The sequence below is a fragment of the Phocoena phocoena genome, chromosome 13 (genome assembly GCF_963924675.1).
Source record: "Phocoena phocoena chromosome 13, mPhoPho1.1, whole genome shotgun sequence".
Taxonomy (NCBI): domain Eukaryota; kingdom Metazoa; phylum Chordata; class Mammalia; order Artiodactyla; family Phocoenidae; genus Phocoena; species Phocoena phocoena.
Genome location: NC_089231.1, coordinates 65,281,310 through 65,303,171, shown reverse-complemented (window position 1 = coordinate 65,303,171; position 21,862 = coordinate 65,281,310). Strand labels below are relative to the sequence as shown.

Below are 21,862 nucleotides of genomic sequence, written 5' to 3'. Positions count from 1 at the left end.
TCCTACGCAGGTGAGAGGGTGTGCAAATCGCACACGGCGCTGGTTCTTAAACACTGATTCTCGTCTTTCTGATTGGGAGCGTCTTTCAGAGCCACATTCGGGGTCCATACATTCAGGAAGATGTTCAGTAGAGCTGACCTTCCAGCTGCCGGGCGGAGCCGTGGTCAGTACACAGAAGCAGCAGCCTCTCAGATATGCCTGCTGTGACCTCACCAACAGGATGGGCTTGTGCAAGTGCAGAGGTGGGAGGGGTCCACGGAGTTTCCACAGTTTCCGCGGAGTCACAAACTCCGTGACTCGGGGTCCTGCTCCTCTGCCCTTCCTTCTTCCCGTGTAACTCCCATGAGGACACAGAGAAGCCTGCTGTGTGTGGTCGACGGTTTGGTCACCAGCGCTCTTAGTTAGCTTTAAGATACTTGTCTCAGGAGTGCATTTGCTTAGATAAAGTTTGAAGTGCTTCATCGGAATCAGCATCCAAAATTCCATCCTCAGAAGCTGGAGAAAGTCAGACATGAGACGGCCCCTAGAAATCGTGAAGATGGGGCTTCCATTCCATAGGGAGGAAGCTGCAAGCCAGCGGGGTGCTTGCAGCCTGAGCTCTCGCTGCAGGGTCTCCTGACACCCAGCCCCAGACTCTTCCTACCAAGCTGTCCTGCTTCCCCAGCAGTGCCCCAGACTCCAGTAAGTTTCCAGTAAGTAGGTCTTTTTATTTTATAAGTAATGCTAAGAAATAGAAGATAAATCAGGAAAGTAACATTTTCAAGAGCTGCTTAATTATTTTGCTAAAAGCAGAATCATTAAATTGTCTGGGTCACATAATCTTTATGTATCATCTCTGGTAGCATGCATAGTCCTTACTCCCTTACATCGTGAGAAGCCTTTTTTTTCTTCTTGTGCTTCATTGACTTTGGATGGGGTGCCAGCAAAACGATGTGAAGTCCACAGAGGAGTTGAGATTTGACGGGGTAATTTCATTACGTACATGATTCTCTGGGTTTTCACAAGTGAGTTTAGCCTGAGGTCATTCGGGAAATTTAGGGTACCTCTTCATTTGTAGAAGCAGATTATTTGTGAAGATGCTCCACTGCTGCCTCATGGTACACATATAACTATGGAAAGGGTAATTAACCATTAGATTCTGTAGGGAAGAGGAAAGAGAACCTGGTTTCCTTTCCAGTTGGGCTCTTCAGACCCAGGAGAAGGTAGGCTGGTCTGTAATCTCCTGCTATGTAACAGGCACCACGCCAAGAGTGGGTGACTTACAGTAAGCATGGCGTTGACTTGGCTCATACAGGTACGGTGGATAGGGCACACAGTAGGCGCAGTTCACCTCTGCTCCATCGCAGGCTCCCACCCTCACGCCTCTGGTGGTTGAGACTTTCACAGGGGCTGTGACCGGAAACCTCCATGCAGCCTCTCCCTGTGGCCAGGGCTTCCTCACAGCGTGCTGGCCGCGATCCAAGGGCAAATGTCCCAAGAGAGGGACAGGTAACGGCCCCTCGCCTTTCATGACCTGGGGGCAGAGGCCTGCCTGGCTCCAGGGGAGGGAAGTAGACCCCACCTCTTGATGGGCAGTGAGGCTCTGAAGAGGTTGCAGGGGAGAAATACCATCGGCTGTTTCTCAAGAGTCCAGGCTGCCACAGAGATGGCTTTGTCTTATTTAAGGAAGTAGAGACGCTAATAATGTGACATGAACCTGGCAGAACCTGGTAATGATTTTTAAAAACACTGGCTCACAGGTGAGAGGCAGGCTGGGTGGAGCAGTGACAGTCGGTGAAGAGGTGAAGGATTCCTGCTGTGCAAGCAGAGGTGCCCTGGGGTTCACTGGAGCCCACCCTGGGTGTCCAGCAGACAGCACCTCTCGTAAGTCACTGGCCTGGGGCAGGTTCTGCCATGGTTTAACCCTGCACTGCATTCAGTTATAAAACTCCAAAACAGGGCTTCCCTGGTGGCGCAGTCGTTGAGAGTCCGCCTGCCGATGCAGGGACACGGGTTCGTGCCCCGGTCCGGGAAGATCCCACATGCCACGGAGCGGCTGGGCCCGTGAGCCACGGCCGCTGAGCCTGCGCGTCCGGAGCCTGTGCTCCGCAACGGGAGAGGCCACAACAGTGAGAGGCCCGCATACCGCAAAAACAAAAACAAAAACTCCAAAACACCAGGAATAAGAGGAAAAGATTAAAAACTGAGAGAGCCTGTGTAGTACCTAAATCTGAATGTGTTTGTGGCTTTGGGATGCCCTTTTTTTTTAAACAAATGTATTGAGGTAGAATTGACATATGTTATTACTACATATATTTTTTCTTCCAGTTTTATTGAGGTAGAATTGACATACAGTACTGTATAGATTTAAGTTGTAGAGCAGAATGATTTTTTTTTTTCCCCCTGCGGTACGCGGGCCTCTCACTGTTGTGGCCTCTCCCGTTGCGGAGCACAGGTTCCGGACGTGCAGGCTCAGCGGCCATGGCTCACGGGCCCAGCCGCTCCGCGGCATGTGGGATCTTCCTGGACCGGGGATCGAATGCATGTCCCCTGCATCGGCAGGCGGACTCTCAACCACTGCGCCACCAGGGAAGCCTGAGCATAATGATTTGACTTACATACATCATGAAACGATGACCACAATAAATTCAGTGAACATCCATCATCTTGTATAGATATAAAAAAGAAAAATATTTTTGTGTTGAGAACTCTTAGGACTCACTCTCTCAACTTTCATGTTTAACATACGGCAATGTTAATTCTATTTATCATGTTTATGTTCCGTCCCTAGTATTTATTTATCTTGAAACTGGAAGTTTGTACCCTCCAATTCCCCCTCCCCCACCCTTACCTCTGGTGACCACAAATCTGATCTGCTTTTTTGTGTGTTTGTTTGTTTGTTCATTTTTGAAGTATAGTAGGCCCACAGCACTGTGATGCATAACACAGGGGTCTGGTGTTTCTGTACAGTACAAAATGGACACTACTGCTGCACATATTTACATTTTACAACTTGATGGAACACACCTGTGAAACCGTCCCCATGTGAGATGAGCATCTCCACCTCCTTGGAAGCCTCTTCAGGCGCCTTTGCATGCCGGTTGTCCTGCCCCACCCCCGCCACTGTCCCTAGGCAACCACTCATCTGCTGTCCCTGCAGGGTTTGCATTTTTTCTAATTTTGAAATGGAATCATAGTGTGTGCAATTAGGGGAGGGGTCTGGCTTCTCTCACTGAGCATAATTATTTTGAGATTCATTTATATTGTTGTATATATCAATAATTCATTTCCTTTTATTCCTGAAGAGTAGTCCGTTTTATGAATATGTCGTAATTTGTTATCCATTTGGCTGTTGGTGGACATCTGTCTGGTTCCAGTTGTTGCTTGTTGTGAGGAAAGCTCCCGTGAACATTTGGTGCAGGCGTTTGTAGAGGCATCTGAAAGTGGTTGGCTGGGTCATGCGGTCAGTATAGGTTTAACTCTTTAAGAAGCTGCCAGATTGTCTTCCCAAGTGGCTGCACCCGCTCCGCTCCCCCACGTGCACAAGGGCCCTCATTCCTTCCTGTCCTGGCCAGGACTGGGCACGGTCGGCCTCTGTCCTCTCGTAGGTGTATGGTTTTGGTTTTGGTTTTGCAGGTGCCTCTGAACTAATGGTGTTGGGTGTCTTTCCATGTGCTTGTTTGTGATACATTCATGTACCTTCTTGGTGAAGTGTCCATCACAAGGTCATTGAATACAAGGAGGGATGTAATGCCATCTAGAGCATGACCTTTGCCCTCAAGGAACTTCCAACATTATTTTTGAAACATACTATTTCCAGGCCTTTTAAAATTACGCCTTTTCCTAGGCATAAGGCCGCCTTTTGTATGACTCAGATTTGTGACCACAAGCGTGCACTACTGTGCCACGAAGGCTCCAGGTGTGAGCGACCTTCAGACTTCTACTGACACCGTATCCCTCCTCATGGCCCTCAACTCTCGCTCTCTGACTGCGTCCTAACATGTTTTATACCAAGAAACCAACTTGTATGCAAAAGAAAACCAGAAAAGTAAGGAGCCGGGAGTTCAGGAGCCCAGCGCTACGCACAGGGCCCCAGCAGGACGGACAAGGGGGAGTCACGCTCCACCACAGGGTCCAGAGAGAAGCGTTTTTCCACTTCCCTCTGCTTGTTGCCCTCAAGGGCAGGTAAGTAAACCATCGAGCTGGGGCTTTGGAGAGAAGTACAAGAGGGTGGCGCCACAGCTGTCTGTGTTCCCTATTTTAGATGTTTTGCCATTTTCCCTCTGCCAGAACGGTACCTGGTAGGTGTAGAAACAAATCCACTGACAGACTTGAAAGCAGCAGTTCCTGCTGGAGGCAGTGAAGTGAGTTCTTGAGGTGAGCGTGCTGTGTTGAGCGGCTCTGTCCCGGGATCATTTCCTCCCCTCACGGCCCCTTCACGTGCGGGCTGCCTGGCCCCTGGGCGTCCTGGTGTCCTGGGTCAGACAGACGCGTTCCCTGCGATTTCAGAAACGGGAAGACTTGTGCGTGGTCCTCCCAGGCTAGGCTCTCCTTCTGTCTCAGCGCCTCCGAAGGTGTTCTGAGGGCTGGGAGGGTGGCGGTGCGTCCCCATGAGCACCCTCCCTGCTGGGGTCCCAGCAGGGCTGTGTCCACACCTTTGCTCTGAAGGATTAATTCTGTGCTGCAGTCTCTGTGTGGTGGTTTCCTTTTCTGCATGAATTATATTTTTCAAGTGTAAGGTGTTTGAACGAGTCTAGGTGCACTCTGTGTCTGTCCTTTATGCTTTATAAAGTGTTGTCTTATTTTCAGCAGCCCTCATGTTTAGAAGCTGAAACTTTTTTTTAAAGCCCATTGCTACACTGAAGCTTTCAGATCCTCAGGCCTTTTTTCCTGGATTTTCTGTCCCTCCCTTCAGACTGCTCTTAAGCCAGCTCTGGAGCAGCCTCTGCGGAGGGCCTTGCGAGCAGCCCAGGGTTCTGCTCGGTGCTTGGTGGAGAACAGCCGCTCGCGGAGCTGCAGCCTGAGCGGAAAACCGTTGCTTGGTGCTGTTCGGGCCGTAGGCGCTGTGGTCCCACGACAGAGACGGGCCGCTCACGGAGCCGTCAGTTTTCATGTCCGGCCCAAATCGGGGTCCCCAGGGGCTGGGTGTTGACTAGAGGAGAGGGACTAGGACCCAGCGGGGCCTCCCTGGCCTGCGCCCGTCTGTGTCACGGAAGGCGGTCAGCACTGCCTCAGGAGGCCGGATGAGGGGCCGAGCGAGACCTGCGAGCTCTAGCCGGCACTTTATTAAATCCTCGTAATTGGGTCTTTTCCCCATTTTGTGTATGAGAAAGTTGAGACTCCTCCAAGTTAAACTGTGTGCCCACAGCCCTGTAGCTTGTAAGGAGTGGCCCCAGGTCCCTGGGACCCTAAACCCACGATGCCTCCTACTCTGCAGAGAGGGAGCCTTCAGCTCGGTAGAAGGCATCAACTGAGACATAAGCCGGGGGAGAGTGAGCCTTGAGAGCTGCCCCAGGAGCTCCAGCTAGACTGAGGGCCCTTCCTCGGAGAAGGCATTTGAACAGCGGCTCCCACGAGTCGGAGCTGCTCATGCTGGGCAGCCCTCGAGGCTGCAGCGCCCAGAGTGCACTGCATCCGTGTTTCAGAGCCTGAGTACAAGATTGGTGCCCTCTGTCCCAAGAATACCCTGAAAGAGGCCATCCTGGGAAGTTCAGGAGTGCTCCTTCTCCTCCTCAAACACTTCCCTGGGCCGCTGGGGCTGGGACCAGCCGCCCTTCTCCCTCTATGCCCACGCCCCCAGGAGCACACACAGGAGAGGTACAGCTGGGAGTACTGTGTCTCCTTCGGTTGAAATTGCATTTTAGTGAGTAATAACCCTGTCAGAGCTAGACGCAGTCTAGAAAAGAGTTAGTTCCTACGCTGCTAAGAAAACTGCTCAGACTTGCCCAGTGCTCGTGACTTAACTGACCTCACCAGGGACTCTTGCCGACCATCCCTGCCTGGTGGCCGTTTCCTGAATTTTCAGACAGCAGACCTCATGGGTCCTGTGTGCTCCAACACAAAAAGTTTCCTTTGGGAGGGGTTTATGGGAAATATGGGGACATCTATCCGGTCCCTTAGGGTGACATGAAGTGTCCCCTCAAAATAGGTTCATTTGACTAAAAAGAGTTATTACAGCACATTAAGCCTGTGGTGCATGGTTCTACGTTGGACTCTGTGGAGCTTCAGCATAGTTAGAGCTGCTTCCTGGATGTGTGCTCGCACCCTGAGCACATCAGGCAGCGTCACTGCAGGTCAGTGCGGCCCCTTCCCTCCCAGGACACTGGACAGCCATCCCCAGGATGGGCGGTGGGTCAGGTCCCTTTTGAGTTGGCAGAGTGCTTGGTGTATCCTGGTGGTAAAGGAAGCAGACTGATACCCTGCTTCTACCTTTAACTGTTTGTTTTTAAGAAATTTAAAAATTTTAGAGCAGGGCCAGGGCCATAGTAAATTCCCATAAAATGCACTCGTGAGTCATTGCATGTGAGCCGTAACTTCTTCAGTAAACACTTGTGGGTAAGTTAGTTGCTTTTGAGGCCTACCTGGTGTACAGACTTACTGAGCATAAGCTACTTCTGAACATCAGACAATTTTTTAAATTGTAGTAAAATACACATAAAACGTACCATCTTAGCCATTTTTACGTCTACAGTTGAGTGGCATTAAGTACATTCGCATTGTTGCATGTCCGTCAGCACCTTCTAGTTCCAGAACTTCTCATCTGGAACTGTTTCCCGGCCCCAGCCCCTGACAGCCACGCATCTGCTTTCTGTCTCTGGATTTCACTATTTTGGGTGTTTCATATAAATGGAGTCATGTAATTTGTGGGCTTTGTGTCTCACTTTCACTCAGCGTAATGTTTCCAGATTCATCCACTTTGTACCATGTATCGTTCCTTTCCGTGGCTCAAAAACACCCCATCGTGGGGATGCTCCCCATTTTGTTTATCCATTTTCCGGTTGGTAGACGTTTGTGTTGCTTTCACCTTTGGACTTCTGTGCTGCTGTGGACACTCGTGTGGGGGATCTGTGTCCACGCCATCTTCAGGTCTTCTTGGTTTGTCCCCAAGGAGCGGCCTCACTGGGGCGCATAGTGATTCTACGTGTAAGTGACCAGGAATCGTCACATTGCTCCACAGCAGCTGCGCCGTCTTACGTTCCCAGCAGCAAGTACAGGGCCTCTGGTTTCTCCACATCCTCACCAGCATCTGTCGTTTCCCGTTTTCCAAGTACTGTGCATCCTGGCGGCCTGAGGTGGTGGCTCAGCCGAGTTCTGATCTGCAATTCCCTGGTGACCAACAGCGTTGAGCGTCTTCTCTCGTGCTGCTGGCCATTGTCCGTCGACTTTGGAGAAATGTCTGTTCAGATCCTCTGCCCATTTTCATATTTGGGCCTTTGGGTTGTTTGTCTGTCATTGAGTTGTAGGTTTGTTTGGTTTTCATGGAAATTTTCAAATACACACTAAAGCTGTGAGAATAGTAAAAGGACACTCAGTACACCGCCCAGGCCCAGGTGGTCAGCGCACAGTCCTTGCTCTCCCACCCCTGCCTGGTGATTCCGAAGCAGGTCCCAGCCATTTAATGTCACCACATATTTGGACAGAGGTCAGACTTCCCAATTGAATCATGGTCAGTTTTACCGTTGATTTGCTTGACTTAAGATCCAAATAAGGTTCACACATTGCATTTGGATAATATGGCTCTTTTAAGTCTGTTTTAATCTTAAAACTCCCATCCCTCTTTTTGTTGCCTTTCAGTTTGTCTTTGGAAGGAATTGGACTGTGTCCTGTGGAGCGTCTGCATTTTAGGTTTGGTGTTGACAGCCCTGCAGTGCTGTCCCTGATATAAACTGGTAGTAGATTCGAGGCTGGATCTGATTCCAGCTCAGATTTCCGGCAGAAGCCCCTCAGGTGGAGTTGTGTCCGTCCGACCAGGTAGAGGGGAGGGAGGCCAGCTCGCTACCGCTGCTGATCGCGGTCGCCCAACAGTGCTGGTCTCGCTCTGTCTGTCCCAGGAATTCCTCTTTTCAGACAGGCTCCTCCATCGGCTGTTTGGTTGCCTTCTGTCGAGTCTGGTCAGGAAGGTTCCATCCAGTGCTTGATCCTGGCCTGGTTCCCCAGCGCACAGGGTCCTGAGTGAGGTCCAGCTGGCCCGGCCAGGCCTCATGCTGGGATGTCCCGTCCATGTTTCCAGCTGCCTTTGGTCTTCGGGTCGGTGGTCCTGCCTCCTGGCTGCACGCTCAGGGCATCTGGGGAACTTTACGGAGAATGGTGCCCAGACCGGCCGGATCAGCCTCTCCGGCGGATGGCTGAGAGGTGTCACCTTGAAAAGGTTTTGCCCATGATTCTGAGGCCTTTATTGGAACCCCTTCCCCCACAGGGCACAAGATGCAGGCCTGTCTCCGGGGTCGCTGGCCCCCTGGGCTGCCTGCCCTGGCATCTTTCCTTCCTTCCTCCCACTTTACACACGTCCCGACATGGACATTGTGACGAGCGGGCCTCAGACTCCCCAGACCCCTGCCACCTCCCCCCTCCTCTCCTCTCCCCTCCCCTGACCTGGAGCAGAGCCTGGCTCAACTTCAAACAGGAGACAGCATGGAGGCCCCAGGCAGCACCTCAGATGTGCAGCCAGCGCGGGCACCCCAGCACCAGCAGGCTGCCGCGTGTTCCTCCCGGGGCCTCTGGGGCCTCCCGCTAACAGTAGCTCCCGGAGCGCTAAAACCCGCCTCCTGGTGGCTTTTCCCTCTCTTCTAGGCACTGCATCCCCCACCCTTCTCACCCAGATTCCCTAACACCCTCCAAACCCTGTCCCTCGGCCCAGGGCTGAGGCTTCGAGGCCCCGTGGACAGGGGTTTGTCTATGGCTCTGTCCTGCCTCCCGAAGGCGGGCGGTGTACTCAGTCATGGTCACGGTCACGGTCACGGGGGGATCCCACGACGGCGGCTGAGACGGCGGAGGAAGTGGTGCCGTGAGTGTTGCAGAGATTAATCATGGGTTTTGGCCCTTTGCCTTGTGCCCCCGAAAATGGCATTTCCTTAAATAGATCAGAACCTTAACAACTATGTGGTATTTGGAGTGCATTTTATGGCCCTTAATTAAACTTCAGACACATTAAAACATTTTAAGATGTTTTATGACCTATTCTTAATCTTTTTTTGTGGCGATTTGTGTAACTTCTTGGCTCTCAGACTCCAGCCCTCAACCCTCGATGCACAGAGGTGGGACTCACCTGCCGCCACAGGTGGGGGCAGGCCGCATCTAAGGGCACAGGAGCAGGGAGGGCACATGTCCCAGCTCGGGGAGCTGCCCGCCAAGGGCAGCGGGGGCCAGGGGAGTCTGAGCTCTGGTGAGATGAAGAGGGCAGCTGAGGGCCCTGCACACAGGCCACAGCCATCTGCCTACAGATCACCGTCGGCCCTTCCTGGATGGAAGGAAAATGGGGTGAAGCACCTCATTTGAGTCTGTGCTCAAAGCTTTTTTTTAATATAAATTTATTTATTTATTTATTTTTTTGGCTGCGTTGGGTCTTTGTTGCTGTGCGCGGGCTTTCTCTAGTTGCAACGAGAGGGGGCTACTCTGTTGCGGTGAGCAGGCTTCTCACGTGGTGGCTTCTCTTTATTGCGGAGCACAGATCCTAGGCACGTGGGCTCAGTAGTTGTGGCTCGTGGGCTCTAGAGCACAGGCTCAGTAGTTGTAGTGCACAGGCTTAGTTGCTCCGTGGCATGTGGGATCTTTATGGACCAGGGCTCGAACCCATGTCCCCTACGTTGGGAGGTGGATTCTTAACCACTGCGCCACCAGGGGAGTCCCTCAAGGCTTTTTTGAACTCCCGTAACCCTCTTGTTTTTGTCCAAACTTAGACTTATCTTGTGCAGTAGGAGAGCCCTGAAGACACCTGAAAGCTAAATGCGAAATCTGAATTCATTAATTAGCAACTTGTATTATAATTACTGTGTCTCTATTTTAAAAGAAAACTGTTTCATTCTTAGAGAGCTTGGCATCGCCTGTGAATAGTGCAAAGAAAGTCCTCCCGTTAGTGTGCATGTTCCCCTCAAAAAGCACCAGTTTTGGCTCTATGAGTATTATTTTTTGTAAAGGGGTCAGCTGGCCACCTGCAGAGCTGCGGTGTCAGGGCCCGTAGGGCAGAAGGTCCTTGACCCTGCAGCTGCTTCAGAGAGAAACGCACTGGAAGACGGGTCTCATAGTCAAGGACCTTCTTCTTCACTGGAAGTACCACTTTCTGAAAACAGAAATTCCATTTCTAGACAACTTTGTGAAGGAAATACGTGAAGAAGTCTGTCTGTGAGAGCTACGAGGCTGTGCAGATGATGTGCCCTGTGCTGTGGTTTGTGGTACTCCTCCTCTGGCGACCTGCTCACTGGGACCAGTGGCACCCTGAGTGCTGCCTTGTTCAGCGGGCTTTCTGGCAGCACTGATGCTGTTGACCCCTCCCAGTTCTGACGCTTCTTCCTTTGGCTTCTGGTTTGTCCCGCCTGTCGGGCCTTCCCCTGTGTCCCGTTGAAGGCGGTTCTCCTCTGCCTGGCCCTTATACTGAGGGGCTTGGTCTGAGGCCTCCCTCCTGCGCACTGTCCGCTCCGGCCACCCCCGACGCCCCCCCTACACTGCGTCCCCAGCTGCAGACCCTCGTGTCAGCACCAGGCACCTCCCTGGGTGCCACAGACGTAATTGTCGGGAGTACCTCCCCCCAGTGAGCCGTGCGTCACTGGAGGACCCTGCTATCCAGCAGCCAGTCAGTCCCCAAGTCCAGTTTGCTTTTCTCCGGAGCCTCTGTAGCCCTCACTTCCCCTCCCTACTCGCCACCCTGTTGTCCCCTGCTCCCAGCTCAGCCCCAGACGACTCATACCCAGGTCCCTGCCTGCAGGCCTGAGGGTGTCTCGCTGGGGGTCAGCACTCTGGCTCCCTCCAAGGCCAAGGTCTCCTGCACCACCCTGGAGGGCTGCGGCTCTGGTGTCCTCACCAGCCTGCAGAGACGGTCCATGCATGTCCCTGTGGCGTTTGAGTTGCTTTGCGATGAGCGGTCATAGCGTCGCCATCCCTCCGGCCTTGGGTGTTGAATGATTTTATGAGAGCTTGTTATCTGCGCTCTTCTTCAGGAAACCCGGTGGGGTGGGGCCCGGGTCCCCTGCCCACTGCTCACCTCGGGGGCCTGGAGCTCCCTGTGGTCCCTGGTTGGGCACAGCCGGTAGTGGGAGGGGGTGGCTCCCGTGGGAACGGCCGTTCCTCTGGCAATTTCATACAGTGTTTGTACCTTTCTGCGCATTTCTTTCTTTCTTTCTATGGATCCTGTCCTTTTATTAATACGCTGTGACAGCCGTGGGGCCCAGAGCACAGACAGGAGGCTGGGAACGTCCCACCTTCCCTGTGCTTTTCAGCTTTGGAGACAGCCTTGCTGTCTCCATGCTTTTCTGTGTTCTGTCTGTGTTATTTCATAGTATCAATAGTTTGATTTTTCAGCCCCGAACATGAAAAACACTGAAGTAGATGGTGAGATGGGAGCAGAGGGTGCAGGCCTCCCCACCTCCCCGCCCACCCCTGTGTCAGGGCCTGTCTGCTTCCCCAGCGTCTTTGGATGGGCCGGGGCCACACTGGCTGGGCCCCCTCCATCTCGCAGGGAGCAGGGCAGTGGTCTGGGTTTCGGTTGTTTTGATTTGGAAATTGGTCGTCGCTGCCCTGGGGCCCCAGGCCCGCTGTCTCCTCGGGGTGCCTCATTCACGAGGTGCTGCTCTGACTGCGGGGTCCAGGCTGGGGGTCTGGTCTGTTTGGAGGAAGCTGGATGGCCGGGTTCCCACAGCTGGGAGCTGGGGCACAGCTGCTTTCTCTGGTGCTGGGGCCTTTGCCTCAGGCCGGTGAGGCCAGGCACGTAGGCTCCGCCACATCAGGCCTAGTGGCAGGAAGTAGAGATTTGTTTTCCTCCGGGCGTGCATGTGACCCACGGGCAGGGGTCGGCGCCTCTGGCTGCTGTAAGCTACACTCAGCCCCGTGCAGAGCTGGGACACATTGTGAAGAAGCTCATTCCCTGCTGCCCATGCGATGGCGACCAGTGTCCTGGCTCTTTTGTCAGGGCGTTTGGCCCTGACGACTGGGAGGAATAATCCCACAGGAATCATCTGTGACCTGAGCCTCATGGAAAAACGCTTCTGGGGTTTATGAGAATTAAAGTGAGACACGGCCCGGAGGATGCTGGGGACCAGGGTTCCCAGCCCTGTCCTCCCACCCACCAGCCCCACACCTTGGACAGGTGACTTCCTTCCCTGGTCCTAGTCCCAGGTGGTGCTGAAGCGCCCCTGCTGGCTGCTTCCTGAGATCCCGATGACATCAAAGGGACAGGTTGGCCATGGCCATAACTGTGGTTGTTGCCGGAGCAGAGGCCTGTGAGGGCAGCCAGCCTGTCGGGGCAGTGTCTTCACGGTCACAAGTGTGGGGACCAGTGAGGCAGGGGCTGCCCAGGCCTCATCTTAGGGGGGCGGTGATGTCACTGAGTGGCTGGCACTGCCCCTAGATGGCCGCGTCAGATGGCCCGTGGCCACCACACCTTACCGCCGCCTTTCCCTGGGGCTGTCAGCAGATTTGCGCCCCTTTGCACCTTAACCTGATCACTTTCCCCACCACAGTTTATGGACAAGTCCTCCAGGCCGGATTGGTGGCCACTGAGGGAGTGACCTCTGGGATCACTGCCCCCAGAGCTGCTGCCCTTCAGAGGGTCATGGTTGAGCAGTCCCCAGAGGGCAGCGTCCTGGGTGCCTGCAGTCAGGGCTAGACGCTTCCTTTTGGTGACAGAGTTTGTGTCCACACTACCTGCTGCTTTTATCAGGAGAACCCCACCCTCCCCACCCGCCCTTTGCCCCTGGGCCCTATTTGGTGTCAGGACCTAACGGTTCAGGCCGGCAGGCTTCGTAGAACACTCCCTACGGAGGTGAATAGCGTTGCTGTTCTCTGGCCGCTGCTCCCGGGGAGTGAGGACTGCCGCCTCGAGCACGGTCACCCAGGAAGCGGACCCGTGCATTTGAAGGCTGCATGAAACAGTAGTAAGACATGAAGCAGGAGGTGCTGGGGGTTGGGGTGCTCTCTTTTTCAGTTTGTGGCATTTTCATAAAGCATGTGAATTTCCAAATTTCATTGTGGAGTTTCAGCTTCAAAAGGGTTCTTGCAAATAAAGGTAAAGGCTACTTTCTAGCTGAATTGCTTTTATCATATAATAAAATACTCTGAATGACGTGTTTCTTCTGTAGTTGTGAAAATTTAATTTGAATAGGGACTAGGTGCCCCTTCAAAGAGTCGAGGTGGTTCTCGGAGATGCACTGTGGGAGCCCCACGCACCCCCCCACCCCCCAGCCCCCGGTCATTGGCGCCGAGTGCAGGCTGGTGGCTGGTCCTCAGAGTGCAGGGGTTGTGATGTCCTGTAAATTATGGGGAGGAGGCTGGACCACAGCTCTTCCTAACACAGCGCTGCTGCTTCCCGGTGCCCCAGAGGCGGAGCCCCCGGCCCCCAGGGCTGTGTCCTCTCGGGCCAGGGTTTGGGTGGCTCAAATTTCTGCTGCTGTGGTTGCAGCGATCTGGTGTGCAGGGTGGGGGCTGGTCACGGACACCCGCTGGTCCTGGGCTCGGCCCCCAGCCCCCCATCCTGCCGTGCTTCCTGCAGAGGCTCAGCCTGCTGGGCCTGGGGGCCTCCGCCTCCCTCGGCCATCTCCTGAGAAGCCCGCAGTGTGTGTTGCTCACATGTTTTCTTTCTTTTCCTGCAGAATATCGACATCACCAACTTTAGCAGCAGCTGGAACGACGGGCTGGCCTTCTGTGCTCTCCTGCACACGTACCTGCCCGCCCACATTCCCTACCAGGAGCTCAACAGTCAGGATAAGGTGAGGCCATGGAGGGCAGGCCGTGAGGAGGGGAGCGAGCCCTCCATGGCGGTGCGGGGGGCAAGCTGCTGGCTCCTCGCACACCCCGGTGACCTCTCTGGGAACGACATTGAGGGTCAGGGCTTCTTGAGGAGAGTGGTCTGGGCAGCGCCACCCATGCCAGGCCACCTTCCCCACGTCCAGCCACGACCGGCTCACGGTGCAGCCCTGCCCAGACGGGCACTGGGAGAGGACCCAGGCCCAAGCCCTCTGGTGTGCACTCCCACTGGCCCCTCCTGCCCTTCAGATGACCTTTGAAAACCCCCACGGGGAGGAAACAATGTCACAGGTGTTGCTTATTAGCTTTGGGGGTGCTGGGCAGCTCAGAGCTGATGTGTGAAAAGTGACCCTCCTGTGCGGAGAGGAAAGAACAAGTGTGTGGGTGTCACTCTGCAGCTTGTCACCAGAGGGGCGGGGCGGCGGGCATGGGTGTGGACCAGGCTGGTCAGGCTGCCCTCCCCGGCCCCGCTCATGCACCTGTCACATGGTTTCTTTTCCAGCGGAGGAATTTCACCCTGGCCTTCCAGGCTGCTGAGAGTGTCGGCATCAAGTCCACACTGGTGAGCCCCCGTCCCCTGAGGAGAGACCCCTGGGAGGCCTGGTGACCAGGAGGCTTCTGGGTGGGGACTGGGGCCCCGGCGGGCCCTGCACCAGCCGCAAGGACATCCTGCGGGTGGGGTGCAGATGGTCCCCTGCCCGGCGCTCTTTATGCCTCCCGTCAAGTGTCCCAAGGAAGCGCCCTGAGTGGGGGGTGGTCACGTTTCACTGTCAAAAGCACATTCCAGCAGATCTGCCTCGGGTGTCAAAGTAGAGGCAGGGGAGGGCAGGGCAAGGCCCCAGAGCGCTTCTCAAGGGCGCGGAAGGGAGGCGGAGGAGCCCTGGGGTCAGGGCTGTGCTCTGGGCTACAGTAGCTCAGGACAGACATGTTTCCGTGGGGGCTCCTGCCTCGTCACCAAGTCTGACTTCCAGGGAGAAAATACCTCGTCCAAATGCAAAGCCAGAGACTTCCACACCCAGAGATGCTGATGAAATTAACGTGACAGGGGTGTTGCACAGCTCGGGGGTCCACAGAGTGAAGGACCCCACAGGGCCAGGTCAGGAACCCCCAGTGCCACCTCCCACCCCGAGGGTACCCATCACCCTGCCTTGTGACAGCTGATAGCTTTGAAGACATATTTGCACTCATCTTTACCCTGCAGGAGTGTTTGTGTAGAGTTCCATAAATATGTCTTCTGAGTTCACAGAAATACGTGTTTCTGAGTGGCTTCTATTCAATCATAGAGAGAGAGAAATTACAGTTGAAATACTTCTCATTACCTGGATGTCTTACACCATGTGTAAATGCTGATATATAAGCAGGCAGTTCCCCAGCCTAAAAACTTTCCATTGAGATTCTTACACTGAACATACATGTGTTCTTTCTCCCCATCCCATTGACTCTGGTCCTCATTTGTGTCTTGCACCCATGGGACCCCTGGGAGCAGTGCCCTGCAAGGACAGCGGGTCTTTCTTGGGGGCCTCCCGGGCACGTCTCAGAGCCCAGGGTCCCCCGCCCACTTCCCAGCAGCATCAGCTGATGTCTCCCCAACCACGGGGGCCACACAGGACACAGAGAACTGTGGCTTCCAGGGCTTCAGGGGGTCACCCACCGTGGGGCAGGCAGTGCCTGGTGGGAAGGACACTCAGAGGTGATGCCGGAGGGGTTAGCGAGGAGAGGCAGGTGGTGAGGAGGGCCCAACTCCCCCTCCCCCAGAGGAGACCAGCCCCTTCCAGCCTTGAGGGGCAGCCCTGGGCAGGGCGGGAGGCTTGGACATTGCCTACGCCCAGGGAGAGGAGTTTCCTGGGTACTTGGCTGCTGACCTGTGCAGTGAGACTCAGACAAAAGTCCCATGAGGGAGGCCCCCACCCCCAGAGCCCTTGGTGCTGTGGCTGGGAGGCAACCCGGGCTCTGACTAGCCTCTTCTCCTCTGTCAGGACATAAACGAGATGGTCGGGACCGAGCGGCCGGACTGGCAGAACGTGATGCTCTACGTGACGGCCATCTACAAGTACTTTGAGACCTGAGCACCTGAGGCCCCACGGTCACCCCGAACGCAGCTCCCTACACTCTGCCCCTGGCCGCCCCGCAGCGTGTGAGCCCCGCCCCCGGCGGGCAGGGGACTCGGCCTGTGTGGCCCGCACTCGGGCCAGGCTCTTCCACCTGGCCTCCGTGGCCAGGGCCCCGCGCACACGCTGACTTGCTGGAGAGATTGGGGGACCATTAGCACTGGGGTGGGAGGAAAGGCTCACTCACGGTCCAACCTAGGGAAGGGGATTCGTGCGCGGGCAGCTCCCTAGGTTGTGAAAGCTTCCTGCAGCACCTCAACTGCTCGCCCCTGAGAACCGGGGCGGGGTGGGGGGAATGGGTACCTTATAGGCCCCTGTTCCCCTCCTGTGTGACAGGGCATCCTCGCCGGCGATACGGACCGTGCCCCCCGCCCTCAGGCTCTGCCAATCTCCAGCTCCAGGGGCTCGGAAACCCAGCACCAACCTCAGGGTTCCAGACAAAGGAATCTCCTAAGGAGTTCTCTTTTTTTCTTATGAGCAATACTGGGGGGAAATGGCTTTTGTTTTCTTAGTACCAAAGTTAAATTGTTTTCGTAAGTGTAGCGATAAAACACAAAATCTGGACATAAGGTGATGAAAGCCAGAACCAACGTCGCAAGAAACAGGAGGAAAAGCTGAACAAGTCAAGGGGCCCAGATGGTGCGATTTCAGTCCCTGAGTCGCTCGGAAGTGACCCTCCTGGCTGGGGTGGAAGAAAGTGCCTTAGCTCTGCAGGCGAGGCTGCCGCCGCCATCCAGATGACAACCCTCAGCAGCCCTTCTTGCGAACAGGGAGCCGCTGTTGGTTCAAACAGTTTCGAGACCTGCACTTCCAGAACACAAATAAGCAGGACGAAGAGCAGCCATTGCCCCACAGGATGCAAGGCAGGGGCTTGGGGAGGCCACCCAGCCAGCCTGGGGGCTGCGGCTCCATGCGTGAGCAGGAGGTTCAAGACCAGGGGTCGGACGAGTCACCAGCCCAGGGCAGAGGGCGGCTGTGAGACGGGCTGTACATGCAGCCCGCTGGCCCAGGTCACCGGCTGCCGCCCCCGGGGAGGCTCCTGGTGAAACGCCTGTTTTCAGCTGCAGAGCACACAGGAGACCCCTCCTCCCTGACAGGCTCTGGCCTCGCTCGCATCTGCTGCCCTGCTGGGCACCTGTGCTGTCAGCTGAGTGACTGTCAGGGGAGGGTTGTTGCTTTTCAGTGTCTCTCCACTTGGTTTTTCTCTCGTCTGCTCTTATGGTGGCCTGTGTGCCTGATCCGCGGCCACATTTTTGCCTATTTATTATGTGAGGCGGCTGTTTTGGCCAGTGGAGACTTTCCTGGGTCTGCAGTTCACACCGCTGTCCCTGGCGGCTCCTGCTGCCGGGCCTGTGGTGGGGGGGGGGGGTCGCCGGTGTCCTCTGGAGGAGTGTGGCCACTGCTGATGGGCTGGTGTTGCCCGGCCTCAGCCCCCGGGGTTGGTGACGGGGCAGAGGGGGCTGCAGGGAGGGCTTCCTGGGTGCCCAGCCGCCTCTCTGACAACAGGCTGTGTGTCCAAGCCGCTCACGATTTCCACATGGATCCACGGCTGAGAAGGTTCCAGAAGCAAGACATTTCGCTTTTCCTGGTAGGATCCCTGTACTGTTGGCTTTAAGGGGTGACCCTGGGCGGTCCTGTGTTCCTAGAAGCGGTGCTGTGAGGTGCTTTGGGCCCAGTGGCAGTTGCTGCGAAGTCTCCAGGAAGACATCCTGCCTCCTCCCTTTAAGCACAAGCTTTACTGCAAAAGGACCAGTGTTGGTTTTCTCTCGACAACAAGCTTCTGCTGACTGATGATACTGTTAAGTTTTTGTTCTATTAAATGTTCTTGAATGTATTAAAATTGTCGTGACACATCAGGCTTGGGCTTTTCTGGGTCGCTGTGAACAGGACCCTCGCCACCTCCGGGGACTGGCTGTGGCAGGGAGGGCACCTGAGCCCACAGGCCAGGAGACGTCGCCAGGGGGCCTGAGTGGGGTGGGGCAGGGGAGGCTTTGGCCATCTGCCTGCATCTGGGGTGGGATGGCCCAGGTGAGCCATGCGGCCTGGGCGGCCTTGTGACTGCGGAGGTTCTGTAATGGGCATCAGGCCCCAGAAGCACCGCCTGAGCTGCCCCCACACCCCCCACCTGTGGCCCAGACATGTGCTGCTCTGGGTTGGGGAGGGTGCCTTGAGGTTTTCTGGGTTTTTTTAGAAATGTGTCTTCTTGGAGATAATTTTGAGAATGTATAAAATTATAGAGAAAAAAAATCAATAATTATACCACTCACAGGCACCCAACCAATCAAGCCTTTCTTCCTGGGCATCTTGTGTGGAATGACAGTGACTCCACAGAGCACAGCCGGGAACAGCACTGCACCTCGTCACGTTGCACATGACACAGGTCACGTGCAGAGGCCGTGGCGTCCCCTCCTGTTCACACTGGCAGACCTGGGCGCCCCTCCCAGGCCTGCGACCCCCTCCCCAGGGTTAGGGTTTCATATGGTAACTGATTCGCTCCCCAGGAGGCCCAGAGCCACCAGCTGAGTGGAGGTGTATGTGTCCGAGAGCAGCGGTGGCCCGGCTTCTCCCCACTCAGCAGCTGTGTGGCCAGGGCTACGTGGCCGGGGCCGAAGACGCTGAGCTCCCTCCCTTGGCTGCTGCAGGGAGGTCGTCCAGCCAAGGCCACAGGCTCTGAGACACGGGCCTGTGGGCCCTGCATGTGGCGGCAGGAGTGGGGGACCCCACCCGGGACCCTGGGCAGTGGGGGAAGCTCTGCTGTCTTAGCTGCTGCCCCACAGGGTGGGGTCCCTCCCCAGAACACTCCTGCCTGCTGTGCCAGCTGCCCCAGTAGCAGACCGACTCCTCATCTCCAGAGCCTCTCCGGCGCGGCTGGGCAGACTGCGGAGCGTCCTCTTGGGCTTGGGGAGGCCTGGCTTCCCTCCCACGGCACAGCACTCCTGCGGCCCAGGGTTGGCCAGGTTTTGTCTAAGGTGGTCCCTTGCGGGGGACAGGGACAGACATCAGGGCTCTGGTGCCTGCAGGCCCCGTGCTGTGTCGGTGTGAGGGGCGGGTTCTCGTCAGGCCCCAGGTTGCTGGGAAAGTGCTGGCCAGAGTGCCAGCCCCAGCAGGCCAGGACTTCGCTGGGCTGCCCTGGTCATTGGTGCAGGAGGCAGCATGGGTGCACAGAGGACAGGGCTCCACGCTCCCTGGGCTCAACCCGCTCCCTTGGCGGGGAGCACTTGGGAGAGCAGGCTGGGTGTGCGGGAAGGGCCAGGAGCTGGGGGACTTGTGGAGAAGGGCAGAGGGTGACTGGACATGGCCTGCAGTCTGTGCCACCCCAGCTGTGCCAGGCCCAGGGCAAGGGCAGGCCCTAGGAGCCCTTGGATGGTGATGTCTGCATTATTGGGGCGGTGGGGGGGTGGGCATCCAGGGTTCCAAGGAGGGAGACACCACAAGGTCTGGAACCTTAGGTGGCAGAACCAGAAGGGCTGGGTAGGAGTACGGGGTGGACCATTACCAGCACCCATCAGGCAGGAAGCAGGGACACCCAGGTCTGCCACCAACACCGGTGAGGGGCTGGGGCTCTTCCCACCTCTGCAATATGGTCACCCCTGGAAGGGTCCCCCTTGGACCGTGCTCCCAGGCTCTCTGTGAAGTGGGGCGGGAGGTACGTGGGGAGGTCTGAGGCGGGGTTCCTGGGAGAGTGGCGAGGGCTGGCTTTCATGTTCTGGCAGCTGCTGCTGTGTGGGTGCCTGGGGCCCTGGCTTAGGGCCATTCTTAGGTTTGTGAGTGACCCAAGTCTCGCATGCCAGGGGCTGTCCCTGCCACCATTGTCCAGGACAAGGCCCCACTCCCATCTGGGCCTCAGTTTCCATATCCACAGGGATGCACCCAGATCAGCTCAGAGGCACAGGGTTCCCAGCAGGGTTGCCGTGTGACACCAGAAGTCATCGTGGGCTGAAGCATCCTCCCAGGACTGGGCTGGAGGATGGGGTGGTCCTTCAGCTGCCTGGCTACGGGCGGCTGGAGAGCTTCCTCATGTGATTCTGCTTTTTGGGGGCCTTAGTCTGAGTATAAAGTGGAGTCCCGTGAGGTCCCCCCACTTCCTCAATCCCAGAACCCCAGGAAGTGTGTGGTGCCTGCTCCTTTAGAGGAGAAGTTGGTGAGTACCGCAGAAGTTGGTGAGTGTCCCGGGGACACTGGCCCCGGCACCCATTGGGTGCTTCATCCTGGGTCTGGCCGCCTTTCTCTGGCCCAGCTGGCCCCAGAGCAAACAATCGGGCCAGAGGCCACCCAGGTGCATCCTGGATAGGAACAAAGAGCCCGCGGGAGTAGGTTGGGGGTGGGAGTCTGAGAACGGAATTCTGGAGCGGGAGAGCCCAGCTGGCCCCCTGCCTCGCCTGCCGAGCCGGGCCTTGAGGGAAGGAAGGGTGGGTGCCCACAGCCTTCACAGCTTGTCTTGAGGCTGGGCAGGGAAACCAAGGGCCTGGAGGTAGTAGATGGGGCCGGCCAGGGCATCCCTGAGCCCATCACCCTCGGTGCTGCCTCAGGCCTGCAGGGCTCCCGGAGCCTGGCACCTGAGGAGGACTCTCCAGGCCAAGGGCAAGGGGCTCGCTGGCTTGTGGGGTGGGGCAGCAGACGGTCCCCCAGGAGGGCCTGGAGGAGCACATCCGCTCCATGGGGGAGGCAGAGTTCGTGAACAGCCCTCCCATGTGCCTGCTTCCTGTCATGTGCTCTCTGGGCAATGGCTTCACTGGGGACCTGAACAAAGGCACCTGGCAAATGACACAAGACCATTGGAGCAACCCCCACCCCCACCCCCTCCCATCTCTAACAGGGGCTGCTGTAGAGCAAGGCTGGGGACCATGCTGCTTCAAGGCCATGTGGGTTCCAGGGCCTAGGGAGCTGGCTCCAGGGCTGGAGCCAAGCCAGGCCCTGCTGACCACCCTAGGCCTGGGGCACCCACACCGAGGAGGGGCTTCCCACTGGGCCCCACGAGTGAACTCTAAGGGCTTTGGCACCCTGGCCCTGAGGGCCAGCTACGGAAATGAAGCCTTCAGCCCCTGGGCACTGGATGTAGCCAGTGTGGGGGCAGGCCACACCTGGGGAGGTCTCGGCAGGACGGCCATTGGGCCCCAGAATGGAAATGGCAGGGGAGAGCTTCATGGGGACCCATGCTGGGGACTAGGGGACAAGAGTGACCCCAGTATTGGCTGAGTGTTGGTCTCTGCCCTATGAACCCCATAGTCCTCTCTGGGCCCCAGGTGGCTCTCAAGCTCTTCCCTGCATGTCTGTTGAGTGAGGACTTGAGTGAATACGGGCCCAACAGATGTTGGCAGGAGGGTTTTGTCCCAGCTGTAGGAGTTTGTCCCATGTAATGGCCCAGAAGCAAGGGAGGGAAGCCAAGGGTCCCCCAGTGAGACAGCACCTCCCCAGGTTCCTCATGGTCTGACTGGCACAGCTAAGGAGGAGGCAGGGCAGGAAGGCCATAGACCCATTTTACAGGTGAGGCAACCAAGGCAACCCCAGCCAAGGTCTTGATTCCCCTCAGTGGAGGTGAGTGTGGGGGAGGATGGCAGAGCCAGCTGGGGCTGGACCACAGCCTGGACTGGGGGGTGGGGGCAAGGCAGCTGATGAGGTTGGAAATCAGGACGGGGAGGTTCCCAATTTGAACATTCTCACGTGCCTCTTACCATGAGGTCTCAGGTTTTTCTCTCATGTTGGAGTCCCAGCCCCTCCCAGCATGCCCTATTCTGCCTCCCTGTGCCTGGAGACAGGGGCCCACTGGACATCAGGGGAAACGGGGAGCAGGGGATCCAAGCTGGCTGAATGGGGCCGGCAACAAG

The 21,862-nt window shown here is 56.4% G+C and overlaps 1 protein-coding gene across 2 annotated transcripts in view; it reads left to right on the top strand.

The window, feature by feature from the left end:
* Window positions 1–16,055, top strand: part of SPECC1L (sperm antigen with calponin homology and coiled-coil domains 1 like) — a 92,148-nt gene extending 76,093 nt beyond the window's left edge. The window contains exons 13-15 of one of the 2 annotated variants that reach the window (XM_065889272.1): window positions 13,776–13,892; window positions 14,432–14,491; window positions 15,906–16,055. In XM_065889272.1, the coding sequence (XP_065745344.1) occupies window positions 13,776–13,892; window positions 14,432–14,491; window positions 15,906–15,995 (267 nt within the window). In that variant the 3' untranslated portion in view covers window positions 15,996–16,055. The remainder of the gene's footprint in view (window positions 1–13,775; window positions 13,893–14,431; window positions 14,492–15,905) is intronic. The other variant, XM_065889271.1, reaches the window with a different exon arrangement.
* Window positions 16,056–21,862: the final 5,807 nt, after the last annotated feature.